The sequence below is a fragment of the Mercenaria mercenaria genome, chromosome 10 (genome assembly GCF_021730395.1).
Source record: "Mercenaria mercenaria strain notata chromosome 10, MADL_Memer_1, whole genome shotgun sequence".
In the NCBI taxonomy this organism is placed as follows: Eukaryota; Metazoa; Mollusca; class Bivalvia; order Venerida; family Veneridae; genus Mercenaria; species Mercenaria mercenaria.
In genome coordinates this window covers 14,551,520-14,570,523 of record NC_069370.1, presented here as the reverse complement: position 1 = coordinate 14,570,523, position 19,004 = coordinate 14,551,520, and the positions used below count along the sequence as shown (strand labels likewise).

At 32.5% G+C, this 19,004-nt stretch overlaps 1 protein-coding gene across 3 annotated transcripts; it reads left to right on the top strand.

Moving 5' to 3' along the window:
• Nucleotides 1-1,052: 1,052 nt before the first annotated feature.
• LOC123560055 (uncharacterized) lies at nt 1,053-12,861 on the top strand. Of its 3 annotated transcripts, none has more exons than XM_053552299.1 (11): nt 1,053-1,166; nt 2,482-2,769; nt 4,513-4,542; nt 6,356-6,462; nt 7,058-7,187; nt 7,807-7,932; nt 8,655-8,810; nt 9,320-10,048; nt 10,467-10,551; nt 11,349-11,394; nt 11,750-12,861. In XM_053552299.1, exons 2-11 carry the CDS (start codon nt 2,688-2,690, stop codon nt 11,951-11,953), a joined length of 1,695 nt encoding a protein of 564 aa, XP_053408274.1. In that variant the 5' UTR covers nt 1,053-1,166; nt 2,482-2,687; the 3' UTR covers nt 11,954-12,861. The 3 variants fall into 3 exon arrangements, with proteins under 3 accessions (XP_053408274.1, XP_053408275.1, XP_053408273.1); XM_053552300.1 differs by lacking the exon at nt 1,053-1,166 and adding an exon at nt 1,356-1,562 and having other exon boundaries at nt 10,467-10,539; XM_053552298.1 differs by lacking the exon at nt 1,053-1,166 and adding an exon at nt 1,357-1,562.
• Nucleotides 12,862-19,004: the final 6,143 nt, after the last annotated feature.

Sequence of the window (19,004 nt, the reverse complement as noted above, 5' to 3'; positions counted from 1 at the left end):
CGGAAAACCAAATAAGACTTGAATGTCTCCAGCGACGGTAGCAGAACTTGATTTTTTTATCCATATGAATATGGAATATGGACAAATATTTCAAAATCATTTGATATAAATGGTGATTACTAACTAAAACAGCAAAATATATTTTACGTAGGAAAACTTGCTATTGAAATGATCTGAACCAAAACAGCTGAAGTTTACAATGGAAAATTTACCTCCAAAATGTTTTTTTTTGTTTCGATCAAATTCAAGATATTTTTGGAGAAATAACCGTATTATCAGCTGATGAATTCATAAACATGAATCTATTCGTTTTTACCTGAGATTAGCCTAGTACTCGAAAACTTAATTTAAGCAATTCACATTCAGATAAGAGATGTTCAGCTTTTATACATGTAGTATAATTACTAAAAGTGAATCATGAAATTGAACACTTCCTTATTCATGTATATAGTTTTTATCAGCTGGTAACTGTTGATTGGTTGTACTGCTGATCCGACAATCCCCTGCTGGGCGATGAGACAGGGCCTTATTTAAATAAAGATAACACAGGCTTATCATTGCTTGCTACTTAATGCAGTTAAAGTTAATTCAGTTATACTTTTAATAAATATCATGAAAGACATGCCGGTGTGCTTCGAAGACTGGTATTTGCAGTATGCACGAATTATTATATGGAGGGTGTTAGTAATAGTTTCAGTTCAGGAAGTTTCTTTGGTAGGTCTAAAACAACCATACCACGGTATCTTATCCGAATATTAGAATTGTAAGGGGTGGGGTGGGGCGCGGGGGCGTGTGATCATACCGAGCGGTCACAGTTTAACCATTGGACCACTGCGTCTACTCTATAGTCCTTGTCAATACCATGTTTTTACTTGTTTTTACTTGTTTTATTTCGTAAGCCCTCCATGAATTGAACATGCATGTTTGATACGAAGACGAAGGGTCTAGAATGACTTATATATAAATAACTGAAAATCTTTACTAATCTGAAAAACTGTTATCTATACTCAATGGTCAATCGATGTTTTATATCTTATACGTTAGATTTGAACACGTCAGCTTAACAGGACAACTGTAAGAATGAAGCTATGCGCAAATTGTATTTGTTTTGACTGCATTAGTGCGTAGCCATATAACAGCAACTAAGTAACTACATAAAATTCTCCGTAAGTAAATCATTTGTTTAATTAATTTTTACCGTTGCCGAGGCGGACATGGATTTACAGCAACATTAGTTGCCGTTAGAAACTGAAAAAGACAAGTAGTTTGTGGGGATGGGGGGGGGGGGGGGGGAAAGGTGAGTTTTCCGCGATTAATATTGCACGTAAATGTTTTTTGAAATGAATGAAATTGAAAGATTTATCAGGCATGAGATAAGAAAGGATTGGAGGCTATTTTCTTTTTATGTATAGTTTATCAGATAGCTACAATTTATTTGATGAACTTATCGATATATTATCAAATAATAACAAGTGTACGTTTCACTTGTATACGTCATGTTGATTAACGCAGTTTTCTATGACAAAATATTAAGTGAAAGAAATATTTGAAAATAAGCGAGGGTAAGTGTTTTCTATTTTCATATTACTATTTCTAATAAATAGCTTATCATATTGTTTCCACGAATATTATAAAATCATCAATTTGAAATTATTCTGTTTTTTTTTAAATGATTTTCAGTGATTTATTGAAAATATAACAATTAGTTATATCCCACTCTTTCAAACAGTTTGTTAATCAGATATGTCTACGTACTGATCTCTATATGTACTGTAAATAATCAGAAAATCTGACAATTAACAGAAATAAATGTGTCTACTTTCTGTAAATACTTTGTCCCTCATTTTTTAAATTGAAAACTACTATACACTTGTATCTAAAGAAATGTGCCAGACCAACTTCGCCAAACGTTACATCATACATTTAGGAGTACAAAGTTCAGAATTACTAATGGGTTCTGTTGATTTCCATCAGTGAAACCACTTTTCAGCCAGCGATCCATGTTTCTGTCAGGTTGTTTCCATATGCCAGTTACAGATCTGAATATTAAATAGCATCTTGCCATTAAAATTAATGATTACATTTTAAAACTTAAAATTATATCATTATATTCAAATTGTAATATAGTAAAAGAAAGTACTGATCACTTATTCTAGTCACTTATCAATACATCAAATTTGTAGAGTGAAATAAGGAGAGTAAAATATTAGTAGTAACATGTTATGGATTATGTCAGACAGACATATATTTTTTCTATAAACTAATTTCAAAGCTATGGATAGTAGTTTCCAGTGTGATAACACATTTTCTTACAGAGAAATTAAGAAAAAAAAACCTGTCTACGTAGGAAAGGCATGAGAACATCAATTTATTATCATTATTATTATTATTATTATTATTATTATTACATTGAGCTCTATATTTTAAAATAGAATAATGTATAAGACTTGAATAATTATGTATTCATTATTTATCTTTTAGCATCATATAGGTTTAAAAAGGAAATACAGACAGCGGATACGCAACATTATGAGCACAGAAAATGCACACAGGAAATGCACATAAAAACTACAACTAAGAATTCTCAGGGCAGTCAGAAGTGGACTATATCTGTGAATTTAATTTTGTATACCAAATTACTGCCACAAGAACTGTGCATAGATAGCGTTCCTAAATATCAGAAATAAATGGAATATATTTTGCCAAGGGGAAGGATCTACTTTCTCATCATTTTTCAAATGGTCATATTTCTATATACAAAACTGTTAGGTAAGTGAATCAATATTATTATTACTGTGAAATCAATAATATATCTCGACATATACTTTCGACCATAAAAGATGACCGATGCATTACTTTTGCGCACACACTTTTTTTCATAGCACACACTGATTACAAAATTGGTATTTTTAGCAACTGCTGTCATCACTACCTTACATATTTTATTACCTGAAGCAGCAACATCTGAAAGTTATTATTATCATTGTTATTATTAAATCATTGTGCTATATTCGTAATAATAATAATAATAATAATAATAACAAATGGGTTGTGCCTAATTATTTTATATAGTAAGTATTAATAACAATTATTTTGCCAATCCTGTCAATTAAATTACAAATAATTGATTAATTACAATTATTTAGGATAAGTAATTAGCTACAAATAATTTTCATCAAGTCATGCCTTAAGAATTGGCTGTATTGAAATATTTTATTTTGCCGAAGGATACCAGTTGAAAAGCAAACAAGACAAATAATGTGTTTCCTACAAGTTGGCCTCTGTATATGAGGTGACACTACTGTATTCACTCAGAAATCACTCTTCAGTTATATAAAATCATTTTATATTAGTAAACAGTACTGGACAAAAACAAAAACTTGTTTGGACCCCTGTTATTTATTCAATAGATTGAAAAAGGGGAAAAAAAACCAAATTGTTATCAGGTACTGTTACATTATTTTATCAATACAATATTTTCTTAAGAAAAATAATGCAAATAACAGCTTTTGTGTAGCAAAAACAATTAAAGTTATTATAGACCAGAAATGCATCTTAAATCTGTATGTGATGAAAGAATACAAAATTAAGGTGTTGACACCTTGTTGTTTAGAGCATAATAGATATAAACTATGACTGCTTTACAGTGTGAAATTTCACCTGAGCACTTACACATGAGACACAATAATTAAGAATAATTAGATTTAATTGATAATTATTGGTCAAATCTGAGTCAGTAATTAATTAATTACAATTATTTTCATTGACTTTTGTCTCAATTATTAATTATTTTCAATTATTTCGAATTTGTTAATTAATTATAATTAATTAGAATATAATTATGATTAGGCAAAAGGCTGAATAATAATAATAATAATAATAATAATAATAATCATCATCATCATCATGTTTATGTCCTTTATTTTAATCTACTCCTTTTCTTAATCATCATCTTTTTCCTCTCCCTCTTCACAATTTTCTTCTCCTTAACATCCATCTTCTTCTTCGTCCTTTTCCCTCATCATCATTTTTTTTGTCATCATCGTTATCACATTCTCTTCTTCTTCTCCTCCTCATCCATCATCATCTTCTTCTTCTTCTTGACATTTCATTACCTGTATTGAACAGACTCAATCAAACCAACACTATTATTTTGCCTGGCTGCGTTCAATGATTCCAAAAAATCTTATCACAGATTTTATCGAATGTTTTTGAACTTGGTGTTTACATTTTGACGCATTTTATCATGAAGGCCATTTAATAGGCTGATTTAGTAGCGTTAATTCACGTTCCATTACCTCTTCTTGAGCTTAGTTTCGTTCAAAAGATCATTTTATTGACTGATTTATTACTTTTTAGAAACTTCTGATTAAAAAAAAACATAAAAAACCCGCTAAAACTATTATTGTATGCTCATATTTAACATTCTGATTTAGTATCTGCTTTAAGAACTGATAAAGCTTGCAGTTTGCTACCTGCCTGACATCTACTCATTTTTACTCATTTTTACAGCCGCTGAACCAATGTGGGTGTGGACACAAGGTAAGTGTACTTCATTTGATCTTATTCGAGTTTACCAAAATTAAATTCTTTATATTTTGTACTCGATTCTCGTCCCAGCCAATTGTCCACGACCGTGTCAGCCGTACGACGTAGAGCGATCTTTTGTAGGGTTGAGGCTTTTTCTGCGATGTCAACGTAGCGGTCGCATAAGAATTCTGCGGACAGACTAACTGACTCACTGGCCGCGCAATACACTGCGGGATTTATTGTACAGTCAACCCTGACTACCTACGATTGTCAAGGCCAACTCGCACGACTAGTCTTAACCGGTCGTGATACTGACTTTAGGATCGGTCGTATGACTGGTCTCAACTCATCATGACTAAAATGCGAATAGCTGGGCATAGTTGTACAAATTTTGAACGACGGACCGCGACCTCATAAAACTACATGAGACTTGTTGCAGAACAAAAGTAAAAAGTGAAAGACAAGAATTCTGTGACCTGGCTGGTCACAGTAAGGATTTTAATACGATGGAAACCTCCCCATGAAAACTTCCTGTCTTGTGACAAAACCATCCAGCTATTGTGACAAGAAATTTCTGCGAGTTCTTGCGATTTTCAGCTGTTCGTAACTTGTCTTAAGCTGTCTCATCTTTCAGTGTAACTAGGGCTTCAGTTAACTTCGATTCAACTTTCACTGTTTGAATTAATCTAAATATGACTAATAGGGCTGCATTGTCCTATAGCAGTTATTATTTTTACCATATTTTATAGAAATCCTTCCAACCATGCTTGAAATATGATTCCGGACAGACAGAAAATTATATGTAACTCTGTATGATTTATGTACAGAGGGCAATATCTCAGTCTTACAACTACAGTCTGACAAAAACTTACAGGGTGGCACTTTTCTACAGCAGTCAACATTTATACCATGTTTAAGTTAAATATTCCGCATCATGTCATAGATATAGTTTCAGACAGTCGGACTGACGAACAACTATATCCCGTCGCCTTCGGCGGGGGATGAAAATAGTAGGCCATAGGATATCCTTTTACATTTTAAGTAACAGTGATATTGTCTTCTATCACAGCATTCCCAAATACAACCCCAATAATATTCTCTATAGACAAAGGTACATTGAAATTTTCCAACCCTAACTAAAGGTTTTGTTTATATTTTCATTGACAGTGACAACGACCTTGACCATTATTATATATTTGACGACACCTGCCTAGACGCCCGCTTCCCTGAAAGTGACATACCACAGTCTAATAACCAATGAAAACCTTGTAAATAGATTAAGAAATGCAAGCCTTTGTAACAAAATTTGTGCAATTAACGCAATACAAGAATATCTTCCTTTAATATAAAAAGTAATTAAGGAATGTTCCATATAAGTGAACAAAGGAAATACACCTAAACAGATTTAGAGGATGCGAGTGAACACCAGCAACAAAATTTTCAAGTAAAAGATGTTTAAACAAACATTTGATTTTATTTTCATGTTTTTTTTTCTGTGATTTTAACCAAGTGCTATATATTTGTTTTGTGTTTGTTGGTTTTCTCAGTGTAATTATTCGGTAAATTTTATGCTAATATTAGCTCGCTGGAAAATGCGTAACTTAACAGAGCTAAGTTAGTTTATACCAGTTTATTTTAGCTTGATTGTGATGGCAGCTACAAGCTTACTTGAACCAATCTTGAATCCGCTTCCTAGAAATAACAGTACTGGTGTCATATTAGAAGGTGTGATCGTTACCCCAGAGAGACTCGAACCCACGACACTCTAGTTGAGCGGCAGACACCAGAGATAGGTTGGTTGACTTCACTTCTCTTCTTTTCGCAGGCTGTTTTCAAGCGAATGTCCCTCCAGATGGTTTTAATATGTCGTACAATTTACCACATACGTGCATTGAAAGTTGTGGACCACAGTCTATGGTCGTTGCTTTACAGGTATACTAAATTGTGGTATGTGAATATTAGAAACATAAAAAAGATAAATTACAGATAGATACATCTATTATGTGTCCTCACTATAATCTCGTGTAAAGACTACGTGTTTCTAAACGGCTATATAATAGGGTTATTATAACAGTAGATTGATCTGGGATGCAGTATTCGGCTCGAGTGGATTTTGCCAGATCGGATCGTACCTTTACCATTTTGATTCTTGTTTTGTTCTTGAACGAAATCTTCAATGTTTATCGATATTAAATGGAACATAGTGAAGTTTTATGTGCGCTATTTATAGAAATTTGTCGGGTCATGCATATTTATGAAAATAGTCCGACAGCATACAATACGGAAGTTACAATACGGATTTTAAAAGGTACAATACGGAATTTTTGTCTGTCTGTTCATATTTAATTGTGGAATACAAGCCGATATTTTTACAGAATTTATATAGGTATATAATAAAATGGTATATCATATTCATAAATCATCCTTGATTAAAAATGAATAATTTAGAAATATTTCAAATTTTTATTTATATCATTTTCTTTCAAATACATTGTTTTTAAGAAAAATAAAGCTCTGCAATTTACAGGGAAACATATGCAGATGTGAGCTCAAATCTAAAAAATTTAGTAGGACTTCATCTTGTGCATCCTGTGAACATAATTCAGTGGTAACGTGTGGCAATATCAGTGGAGGACATTGGTCACTTTACAAGAAAGGTAGCTTTAACAATAATCATAAATTGTTACGCATGTTAATGTCATGCATGTCACAATCTTCGTTTCGTTAATGACATATGTTACCTACACCGAAACATCCTTTTATGTACATTGTACACATAACAAGGCTTTAGTTTAATAGAGTTCAGCTAATGTCCGGTACTAGGGGAGTCAGGATACGTTGCACGAAGCACTGTCTCTAATGAACAGACCCAGTTGCTATTACTGGTATATTGACTGGTTGCAATGAACTTTTCATTGAGTTTACTATCGGTTTAAACAAAATTACATATTTTATTTTTGTCATAACATGAATAATATACAGCAAATGTGAAAAGAGAATTGGACAGAAAGCTATTTTACTATTAATAACTACAGTTTTAAGACAGACTTTAGGATTTATCCTTTAGATATATGAAATAGTCTATTAGCATCTGCAATACACGTACTTAAAAGTATTCTAAAGACACTATTGGTGGCTTCAAAGACTGTTACAAATCTCAAAATCGTACAAATACATACGTCTAGAACCTTAAATTACTGATACAAAGCTATGTATATATTTGTCATGTTTAAAGAAGGATACACTTTCAGCTATATGATATTTGTCTCTCGGCAGCTAAGCTACAGGAACTTGCAGCACGTGGTATACAAACGAATGTTACTGGTTGTGTTGTTAACAAAAAAGGACAATATCGTGTTGAAAACTGCAGCAAAAGAGGGATTAAAAGTCTCTGTAAAAATCGTAGGTTGTCATTATATTATAAATATATGACAGAGATAACATTGGATCAATTAAAGTGGAATTATGCGCATTTTTCAATTAAGAATCCAGCTGAAATAGATGTGTGTGTAAAAAAGGTGGAGGAACTTGTAGCTTTTAACCCAATATACCAAACTCTTCCTGTTAACAGTACGAGATAGTATGTTTCCAAAAATGACTTTTTCTTATTTAGCCTGGGGAAAGTTAAACTGCACGCAGGAGTTGCTTCCCTTCAACTTCAGAAATCTCTAGAGATAAGGAGGATCACTGCTTGGAAGATTAAAGAAACAAACTGTTATTTCATAAACCCGATTTCTTTATTTCTAAAGCATCAATTTTAAATATACATGCGATATTATCGTTGATTTAACACATTTAAATGCACAGCAACCGAAAATTGCTTTTATAAAACATTAAAGAAAACACACTTTATGCAGTATTCAGAATCGCATAATGCCACTTTAAGATAAAAAAAAAATCGTGGACGGAGTAGATTGAAATGTCAAGTACTATGTCTTGTCTCTTTTTTGAATCCACAATAATAATATTATTAACAATAAGAATTGACCAGCCACTAAGTCAAACTCTAAATATATTTCAAGCTTTTACAGACTTCTACCGGAATAATCCTGAGCGGTTACTTAGTACCTTTACCTTTGCATATGATGTAGGCATGATGTTTACTTTGGGTGTTTGATTTTCAGCGCTTTTCAACGGAAAAGCAAATTGCGACAGCAAAGCAGGGAAATGGTCACCTCTTTCTTGCTATAACTCTTACGATAATCTACTGGACAGGTTTGTTAGCGTGCAGGGTTGCCGACAGGAGTATTGGATTGGTTTGTTTTCTTTAGACGACCAATGTAAGTACTAACACTATATGATATCTACAGCTGAAAATCTTTCTTTTCTTGCAAATTTACACCTGGATATGTTGAACAAAGACAAAACCTACTGTTTAAAGCTAGTTCTAAGTCCGTCTTCGTTTTTGCACGAAACGGACTATATTTTCATTGTACGGTAGTGTTACATTTTTTACGCCAATGGTTTGTCTATTGTAATATCCGTTTTATAATAAATGAATAATAAATATTCTTGAGAGTTATCAATAGAACGGAAGCATTACGCGTAGTATATAAAAGGTAAAATTATGGCGTATTATACCAACCAAACTAACTTCAACACGTTCACAGAAATTTCTAGATAACATCTCTCAATAACGTTTACAGTTCACTACCATATACTAAATGGATACATTCGTATATACTTTCAGTATCACAGTCTACATTATATTCTAGTGATAGATCAAAATGTATTTTAGTATCACAATCTACATTATATTCTAAAATGATAACTTCGAATTTACTTTCAGTATCACATTCTATGTTATCCGATTATCCACAATTGCCGTTGACTCCAAGATCTTCCTTTCAAGCAGAATCGAGTGTTTTACTAGCTTCAGTTACAGACCGGATGACATCATATTTTACGGACGAATCTTCCGAAGTCATGTTTTCTTCGCCTTATGATACATATGTTCATACTGAGCCATTGTCAACACATTTGACGCTTGTCACTGAAAGCAGTGAGACACATTTGAGTAAAGTACTAAGCATATTGCCGACAACACAAAGATACTCTGAAACATCATCAGAAACTTCAAGCTATTTATACAGTTCTTTCTCAGGTACATCACCTCCACATATAGACCCGTCAGTCACTTTTATCACTGAAATCTTATCAAGCTTACCAGTTCTATCACAGTCTGAATTACATTCCTCAGTTACTCATTCTATGTCAAATAAAATACTATCTATTGCTGTAAACACATATATTTCACCAACAAATGCAATGTTAGAAATATCCAGCATCAAGTATAGTTTTACAAGTACTTCAATGACATCTATAGTACCATCAAGAACCGACACATATCGAGCGGCTTCAGAATCATCGTTTCATAGTTCTGTGTTATCATCGCAACGAACAGAAATGGATGGAATTTCAACAGCAGCGGTACTTGCTTCGTCAATAGTCACGCCAGTACCTCAACAGATACCGCCGACGCCATCGTTTATTACACAGAAATATAGTTCTGAAACAGGTGAGCCTAATCGCACCTTGGAATGCGACCAAGTTTCCATTCTGCATAAGAAAGTGTAGTCAAACACAAAATATACTTAAATACTTAATTCACCGATATAGAATTAAAAATTTTCTGTTCACGTTAATTCATTCAAGAACTTAAAGGAGTTAAGTGGGTTTCAAAATTAATTTTTGGAACCCACGGGAAATATTTTTAAATGCTAGTTTGTATAACAGGCCAAAGAAACATATTATATATGCATATTTGATGAACATTTGATGATATGAGTAGATTGGCGGAGACATACGTACTGATTTGATATATACTGAACTCAGAGGTAGTTATGTAGTGTATTTTGAAATTTACAGGATAGTATATAAATGCCGTGTGGGGACAATATTGTTGCAACAAATATTATTGAATTTTGTCTGTTTAGATCTGGTGGTCGCCGTAGCTGTGGTTGGTGCCATAGCAGCATTTTCCCTAGCTGCTGCAGGAGTTATGTTTGTGTACGTGAAAAGGTAATATTACTGGTACTGATGATAAACCCGGACAGAAAATGATGTTTTTTACCTGTAACTTTTTATTTCTGCAAATTATTATCAATGGTTGGTATCAAAATAAAGCTTAACATTTGCTGAAAACATAATTCAAATTTATATTTAGTAAGCAAACTCACAGAAAGTGAGGCCCTGAAACAGGTATGTGAAACGGGGACTGTACGAACGTTGACTGATGATAAATTCGACCATTTTGTCATTTACAAAATTTTCTTCATCATTATATTGAAACTTTCCCAAAAATGCTACAGTCATTCCGGATCAAATAATGAAAAGTGACCCAATATCAGGCCTTCATGTGCTGACAGTGTGCATGCGCAAAGTATATTCTCTTCCCCAGTAATTTTTGATAAATATTTTTATACAGATAAAACTAAGTCATTTATTTATACATAACACTTACCAATTTTGTTTTTGGTTACACTAGTAGGTGTTGTTAGTGGTTGCTATTAGACGGTGTGTTCAGCTTTATAAACATCCGATAGCAATTGAAAAATTCCAAGGTGGTCGTCTTTATCATCTGTCCGGGATTATCATCAGTACCAGTACCCTGTGTATTTCTGAATCTAAAACACCTAATTTCTGCATTCACATTTTGATTTTACTTGTTGCAGTAAGTTCCACAAAGTTGAATGTTTGTTGAGTGAATGATTTTAAAAATTTGATTGCTCCTTCGTCAGACTTTTGTTTAAGATATCCATGTAGAGACTAACTGAACAGTAGAATTTTGTTTGCATTAATTTTCAAACTAACTGCAGATCACTGAGCAACCTGAAGAAAATTGTAAACAGAACTACCACCTTCGTAAGTAAGATTTATAACCCATTCGTTTGTTAATAGTTCTGACAGAATGTGTTGTTGAGATAGGTTTATAACATTAGCATAAATGTATGTATTATTCTATGGTTAAAGGATAATCCATCCAGTTTTTTAGCGTGAAGTCCGATCGGGTCCATAGTCAATGTCTCTCATCTCTCATTTTGAAAAATACATTTTCTTTTCTTCCTAACGTTCTTTTAGACATTAATCGTTGCTAGCCGTTCACGCTTTTAATGTCAAGTCAAATTACCGTTGCGTTTATCCTATAGCAATTATAAAAAATATAAACGTTGTATTCGTCACCGCACAGAAGTCAAAATATTTTGTTGTTGCTGTTTAGACTGACGATCCTCCACATCTGAGCAGAGACAGTTCCCTGGAGGGCTTTGATGAGACTCTACAAAGAACCAACACCTACAGTGATTTACAGGGGACAAGTTTTTGTCCAAGAGCAATAAGGTCCGATTTTCGTAGTCACAGATACAGGCCACCGTTTTGGTTCAATAACAGACCAGCCATGGAAAATGAAAATGTGCCATACTAACTTAAAGATAGAATCATTGTTTTCTGTTACATGCATAAGTCAAAACATTTAACTACCGCGAGGTAATTTATAATCTTAATATACCAGAAGAGTTAGTAAACATGAAAATAGAGGTACATATTAATAATATACCTTAGACGTAAGTCTCTAAAATCAATATGTATAATATGTTATCACATATCTTTAAATATCAAAGGACTGTCGCTTCATGAACAAAACCTTTTGTATTGGCAATACACTTTTTATTATTTAATTTCCTTCAAACAAAAGGTCATGTTTATTCTCTATGTAAAAACTTCTTTTTTTCTCAATTCATCATGATTTCAGGCATTTCTGAAGCATGTCTAGACACTTCTTTATGGAGAGTACGTCACCGTGACGGATTTGTCTTATACATTGTATTGTCATTAGGGTTATGTAAGTCTTTTACAAAGAGTAATTTGCTTCTAGTTGTTATATCAGCCTACCCGTATATAAGAATGAAAATTTGTAAAGACATAAAACCTTATTCAGGCACGACTTTATAAGTACGATGAATCGTTGATAGATAGATCTGTGAATATTTTGTCATGATAATGACAAAGAGAACATGTTTACCAATTGATACTGTTTCTGCACGTACCAAAATACCAGTAGTTTTCACTTTATCACAAATGCAATTTTTATCATAATAGTATTGAAATCGTCGGTGACAAACACAGATTTTCTGCACCAAACAGGATTGGGGTAGAGGTATGTAACCATACTAAGACTCCAGCCTTTGAGTTCGACAGACAAGGGAATCATTATATTGACGAGACCATGTTGCTTCAAAAGCACAGGGATTAATAAGATTAATCTATCTATTTATTTAAGCGTTGTTGTTTTGAAAATAAAAAAAAAAAGTATTATAAGAAGTTGGTATTCTTTTTGGTCGCAAGGCTCTGAGTTCTTGCATTTGTAGAAAAGATCTTAAGACACTTGCAGAAATGTACGAAGGTTATAAATAACATAAACCAACATGTCGTCACCTTAGCGCAAAAAGTGAAGTTATCCACTCCTTGCGTTGAGATGACGATGTAAAGACGATGTTGAAAACAGTCTATACTTAGTATTAAATGTATATATTCCAATATACTATAATTATGATATGTTTTCCTGTCAGTATTGCCTATATACATAAATACATACATAAGTGCATTTTCATTTGTGCGCTTCGCCTTGTTAAGAGCTTGATATTCTGTATTTGGTTTTTGTAAACTAAAGCTGTTTTGTCACAAAGTTATTAAATTTAGAATAGTTTATTCACACTTTTATGTTCTGGAAATAACTTTTTTTTTTAAATTATTGAAATATTTTCTCTCTAGTGCAACCGTCCCCTGCAAAGTCACTGAGAACATACGGTTACGGTTAGATGAGTTTTGATATATATATATATATCTTTACATAAACATAAACATGCGTTGTGTTTTATAATGTTATACTGTGGTTATTGATACGTATGTAAGGGGTAAACCTGACAAGGACTTGTTTCATTATCTTGTAATATAGAAAAATAGATGGATTAAAGAGTGAGTTTTGGCGCCAGTAGACTAGTTTTAAATCCATGGTGGATCTTTTGCCACTGATGTCCAGCTCTCTTCCATCGTCTTGTATGCAGCGGAGTTCTGTACCGATTTCTGTGTTAAATTATAGCTTTTCCTGTTGGGACTTCTGATGATTTCGTTTACATTTTAGCCTAATGTTACCAGTACATGGGTGAAGGATACGCCATTTAGAAATAAACCTAATTTTTAGTTCATCTGTTTTTTTTTGGAAAACAACTTGATCGACGTCGGCATCTGCGTTGGCGTTGCCTGGTTAAGTTTTATGTTTAGGTCAACTTTTCTTCTAAACTATCAAAGCAATTGTTTCAAAACTTACAATATTTGTCCACCATCAATAGCTGACTATGTACAACAAGAATCTTAACTCCATCCTGCTTTTTGCAAGAATTATGACCCCTTTTGGACTTAGAAATTATCAGATTTCTTCGTTAAGTTCTGCGTTTAGGTAAACTTTTCTCCTTAATGGTCAAAGGTATTGCTTTAAAACTTAGTTATTTGCCATTAAAAGCTGACACTGTATAGCAAGTACCGTAACACTACATTGCTTTTTGCAAGAATTATTGTCCCTTTTGGACTTAGAAAATCAGATTTCTTGGTTAAGTTTTGTGTTAAGGTCAGCTTTTCTCCTAAACTGTCAAAGCTATTGCTTTAAAACTTGCAACACTTGTTCACCATCAAAATGACTTTGTACAGCAATAAATATAACTCAATCCTGCTTTTTTGCAAGAATTATGGCCCCTTTGGACTTAGAAAATATCATAAAAACACACGGGTAGGACAATATTTGTACTATACAAAGACAACTATCCTGTTACTTTTAAATTATCGATAAAGAAGTTCATTTGACAATGCACAAAACATACACACAAATGTATTATTCATTCAACAATGCACAAATATGCACACAAATGCACGAAACATAGAATATCTTAACACGCTTCCTACTTCCTTTCTGATTTCTGTTGATGTTTTGAAATACAATCTTTTCTTCAGTAAATCTCAACTTACACCAAACAAAAACTTTACGAAATGTTTACTAAACACTCAGCACATTCCCTCATGTACCAAAATATACAGTACACAAAATATAACTTTTAGATATGAAGGAATAGAATAATAAGATGTCATAAATGTAGTCCAACAATATTTTTAATTGTAAATAATTGATGTATTCGAACAAATTGTGCATCATGTTAGAATAAGTAGATTTTTGATGCAATGCATCAAACTCACTGAAACCAAGATAAGTTAGAATTAAATTATTTCTCTCTTCTAAAATGTATTTCAAAATGAAGAAACGTATGTGTTTTTTTTTGGCTTAAATAAAACTATTGACTAAGGAGCTGGACAAAAATAAAGACCGTTTGATATTCAGATTTAGTGAACTAGCTTTCGTGATGGGTACTGTGATCACTACAGTAGTACTATGAACACATTAAATACAGTCTATAAATATTCTTACATATGTATTCCTTGAACAGTAACAATAAAGCGAACATTGCATTTAAGAAAGTAACGAGAAGATCCTTCTAAACTGTAAAAAACGTATTTTCATTCTTGACTTATACTTAGCTATATAAGCACAATTATTTCGTAAATAGGCATTTCACACTGATGGTTACGTATAATGTTTCTACCACTGAAATGCTCTAAATTTTTGAATTGCATTCTGTTGAGACAATCGTTAACACGCAATAAAAAAGGAAATGCATTAGTACCATGCGACCTAAATGATAGTAGGGAGAAGTTTTTATTTCTTTTTCGAATAATACTGAAGAAAGCGCAAAGTCGAAGCATAGCATACGTACATAATGATCTTAGTTCATCATGATCGGTACCTTTTCGAAGAAAGGTAGATTAAAATAAACCTTCCCATATGCTTTAATCAGATACAAACGTATATTTCAAAAAGGTTTTCACTGCTTGCTGACAGCTAGTCCCAGAAAAAAAGCTGACAGATAAAGAACAACATCGAGATTATACGTCTCATAAACGACAATAAAAGTTTTAAAATTCAGGCAAATATTTTATATGGTGTTACATATGCACTAGTATGTCTCCAAGCATAAGTAATGAACTTTCAGACACATATACGCATCGAGAATAAGTGGCATTTTTAATAATTTGTACATGCGGCGTTTTTCAAGGTCAGAGTATGCTAATTATAATTTAGTCGAATATGACTGTTTGTAATGCACATTCTGAGCAAACCTTCTACATTTGTAAAGGGAACGTACAAGTTTTCCCATCTGGAACATGTCGTTAAAACTGTCTTCTTGTGTGTTTTGAAGAACTGGTTGGCCCCGAAACCGAACATCTCCAATTATCTGTGAAATAAATCAAAGTTTCCCTAGATTACTTCAGTACTAACATATTTACTTCTAATTTCTTGTCGTTAATTAAATCAAAATTTATTTACATTCGAAATCTGTCAAACATTAAGAACATTCCTGAATTTTAAAGCTTTGCGATTATGAATTCAAAATTATTATACTGATTATTTCTAAATTAAACTAAGACTTTGTCTATATTGAGGTTTCCAATAACCATTGATCCATTGTGAAGAACATCCAAGCATTTTGCAAGCCGGTTGCATATTGTCAGGATAGATTTTGTGGTGAGAAGGATATTTCTGTCCAAAATCGTGCTGATGCTCAGACATTCTCCCGATTGTCGCTGCAAATCGTGGAAGTAACGACCCACTTTGAACGTATTTATTCTGTGTAAGCCCAACTCTTAAACGGAACAAGTAGAAAAACTTAAGAATACAAATCATGTCAATATTAATTTATACAGAAATTGTAGTACAGTAACTACTTACTACACTTATCTTTTGAAATATCAATTAACTTATAAATATATATTCAGTCAGCGCGTACATTATTATTATTATCATTGCCAAGGCTTTGTTTGGTTCAAAGAGATCAAATGATTTAAATAAGCAGAAAATATAAGTATTAAATAAGTATGGTAAAAAAAAAGGAAATTTAAACCAGGTATTTCATCAAGAATTTTAAATGTTTACTTTCGTTTTCCATATTTGTCACCCGTTTTCGCGACCGTGATTTTTGGACATTTTTATCATTTCTTACAAGATTTTTCTAGTACAAGCTAAATAAAAAAGTCATTTAAAAGTAAGTCTGCATTTAAGAAAAATATGATCATTGTTGCAAAAGCAGTCTTATTTGATGCATTTTTCGATAATAAAATCATTTAAAGGCACCAAACCCCACCGACCTTTAGACAACTAAAATATAAATTGATTAAAAGATCTGTAATGATAAATGTAATTGTTTTAGATAAAGTTTGTGGAAGTTGCTTTAATAAAAGTATAGCTTGACCCCTGAAAAACTGTTCTTGACATGATATAATTGCAGTTACCAGTAGTATTTGAAGTAAAGAAACAGCTACCTGAAAAAAGTTAGGCAGTGGCATAATATATGTTTGGACATGCATAAATGAAGTGGTAAACTTCTTATTTCACTTAATTAAAATAGCGGCGCGCGGAAATATTATAGAAATATGAGGCCTAGGGTCAAAGTTAGGTTTAAAAAAGTATTCTATACTTTGATTTTTTTATTTATAACCATATTGTATGTTATTAAAGACCATTTGTGTTGATTTGATGAAAAATTGCATGTATATACGAAACATAGATAATTCTATAATATTTCCGCGCGCTGTCATTAAGATTATACTAACCCAAAACAGCGGATCGATAGCACGAAATAATAGTGAAATAAGTAAGTTTACAACGTCATTCATGCATGTCCTAACATATATTTGATGCCTCTTAAATACTCCCGTAATCCTAGCCTATCCTCATAGGGTTGTTTAGGAATACGGAACTTCCGTAATGCTAGAACCGGAGGCTAGGATTACGGTACCGATATCGTATCCACTGCCAAAAAGTTATACATGTTATAGTTCTTACATAGTATGCTATTCTTTTAAGGACGCTCGCTACAGTTTCGTAATTTTTTTCTCAATAATAGATTTTGATGAAATAATTTGTATTAAAAGATCATGTTATGATGTATTGAAAAATGAAATAAAAATACTAGGTCACCAGCTTTGTTTCAATTTAATTTGCCCTTAGATATGGTGCTATTTTAAACATTTTTCAAATTTTCTGTAATCCTAAAATATCTTTCAGTAAAGTACAATAATCAGCATAAATTTGATTATCTAAGCATTTTTATAAAGGAAAACAATATATCTATTTGAAACATGCTCAGAGAAATCAAAAGAACATGATTTTGTAAAGAAAGGAATACTTGTTCAGCAGACCCAAGGGCTATTTTTGCATATTTTTGTCAGTTTTAAGTTGGTACTTCTGCTATTTTATCGAGTTTCACATAATAGAATTTAATCAAACTCTGCACATACCTTTGGTTATGTCTACCTAATCTAAAACAAAAAGAAAATTTATAGGTCACCATATTAGATTTCGCTTAAATCAAATTACAACGAGGCGGGGTGTGGCGTACATTTATACAACGCAGGTTGGTACGAAATACTCTTTCAGTGTTTGAGCAAATGACTTAGAAATATATATATAAAATTATCAAACAGCAGATTTCTTAATAAGCGGATTTTAAGGTGTTTCTGAAGCATTTTGATGGCATAGAACGATGAAAGTCTCCGCCCCTTTTTTTTTAACAAAATACTATAGTTTACGAATCACTCCGGGAGAACTACGTTCCAACGTAAGTCATGTCTCAACGATATCATGTGACATATCTCAACGACTTCTGATTACGGTATCGCTCAGTATGACACGGCTTATATTATTTTCATTTATAGCAATTACTTTTATAATATATACTTATGTCTTGACTTGAACATGTATTCAGATTCTAAAAGTAATAGCATAAATTTATCAAAACATTTAAATTTTAAAAACAGTTGTCTGTTATTTAGAAAATAGAAGCATTTTGCTATTTTCCAGAATAAAACAAATATACCACATTTTTCAACAGCAATACTTACTGACAGTCAATGATCGATTAAAGGCAATGCCAGTTATAATCTTAGAAATATATTACTGCAACTGCTTTATCATAAACATGCAATATTTATTTAATATCATGTTCCTCATTCTAACCGATGATGTTACTAACTCTAAACGCGACATAGGTAAGCGTTACTGACACTCATCGAAGTCTTGCGGCTAAACATTACTTATATTCGAGTGAAATGTACCAGCAAGTCTGTGACTGAAAATCAGATTTTGTTCAAAGTATGTACATATGTACTAGTATTTTTTTATCCGTTTCTTTTATTATCATTTGACGGTTTCCCCAATATATCTTACTAGTAATATGTACGAGATGGCGCGGAGTTGACTTACACTATTGCATGCGCACACCTTAATTATTATTAAGTCTGTAAAAAGATTCTTTTGAAGCACAGGACGCAACTCAGAAACCTGAAGTGAGCATGTAATCGTAGGTTATTAGATT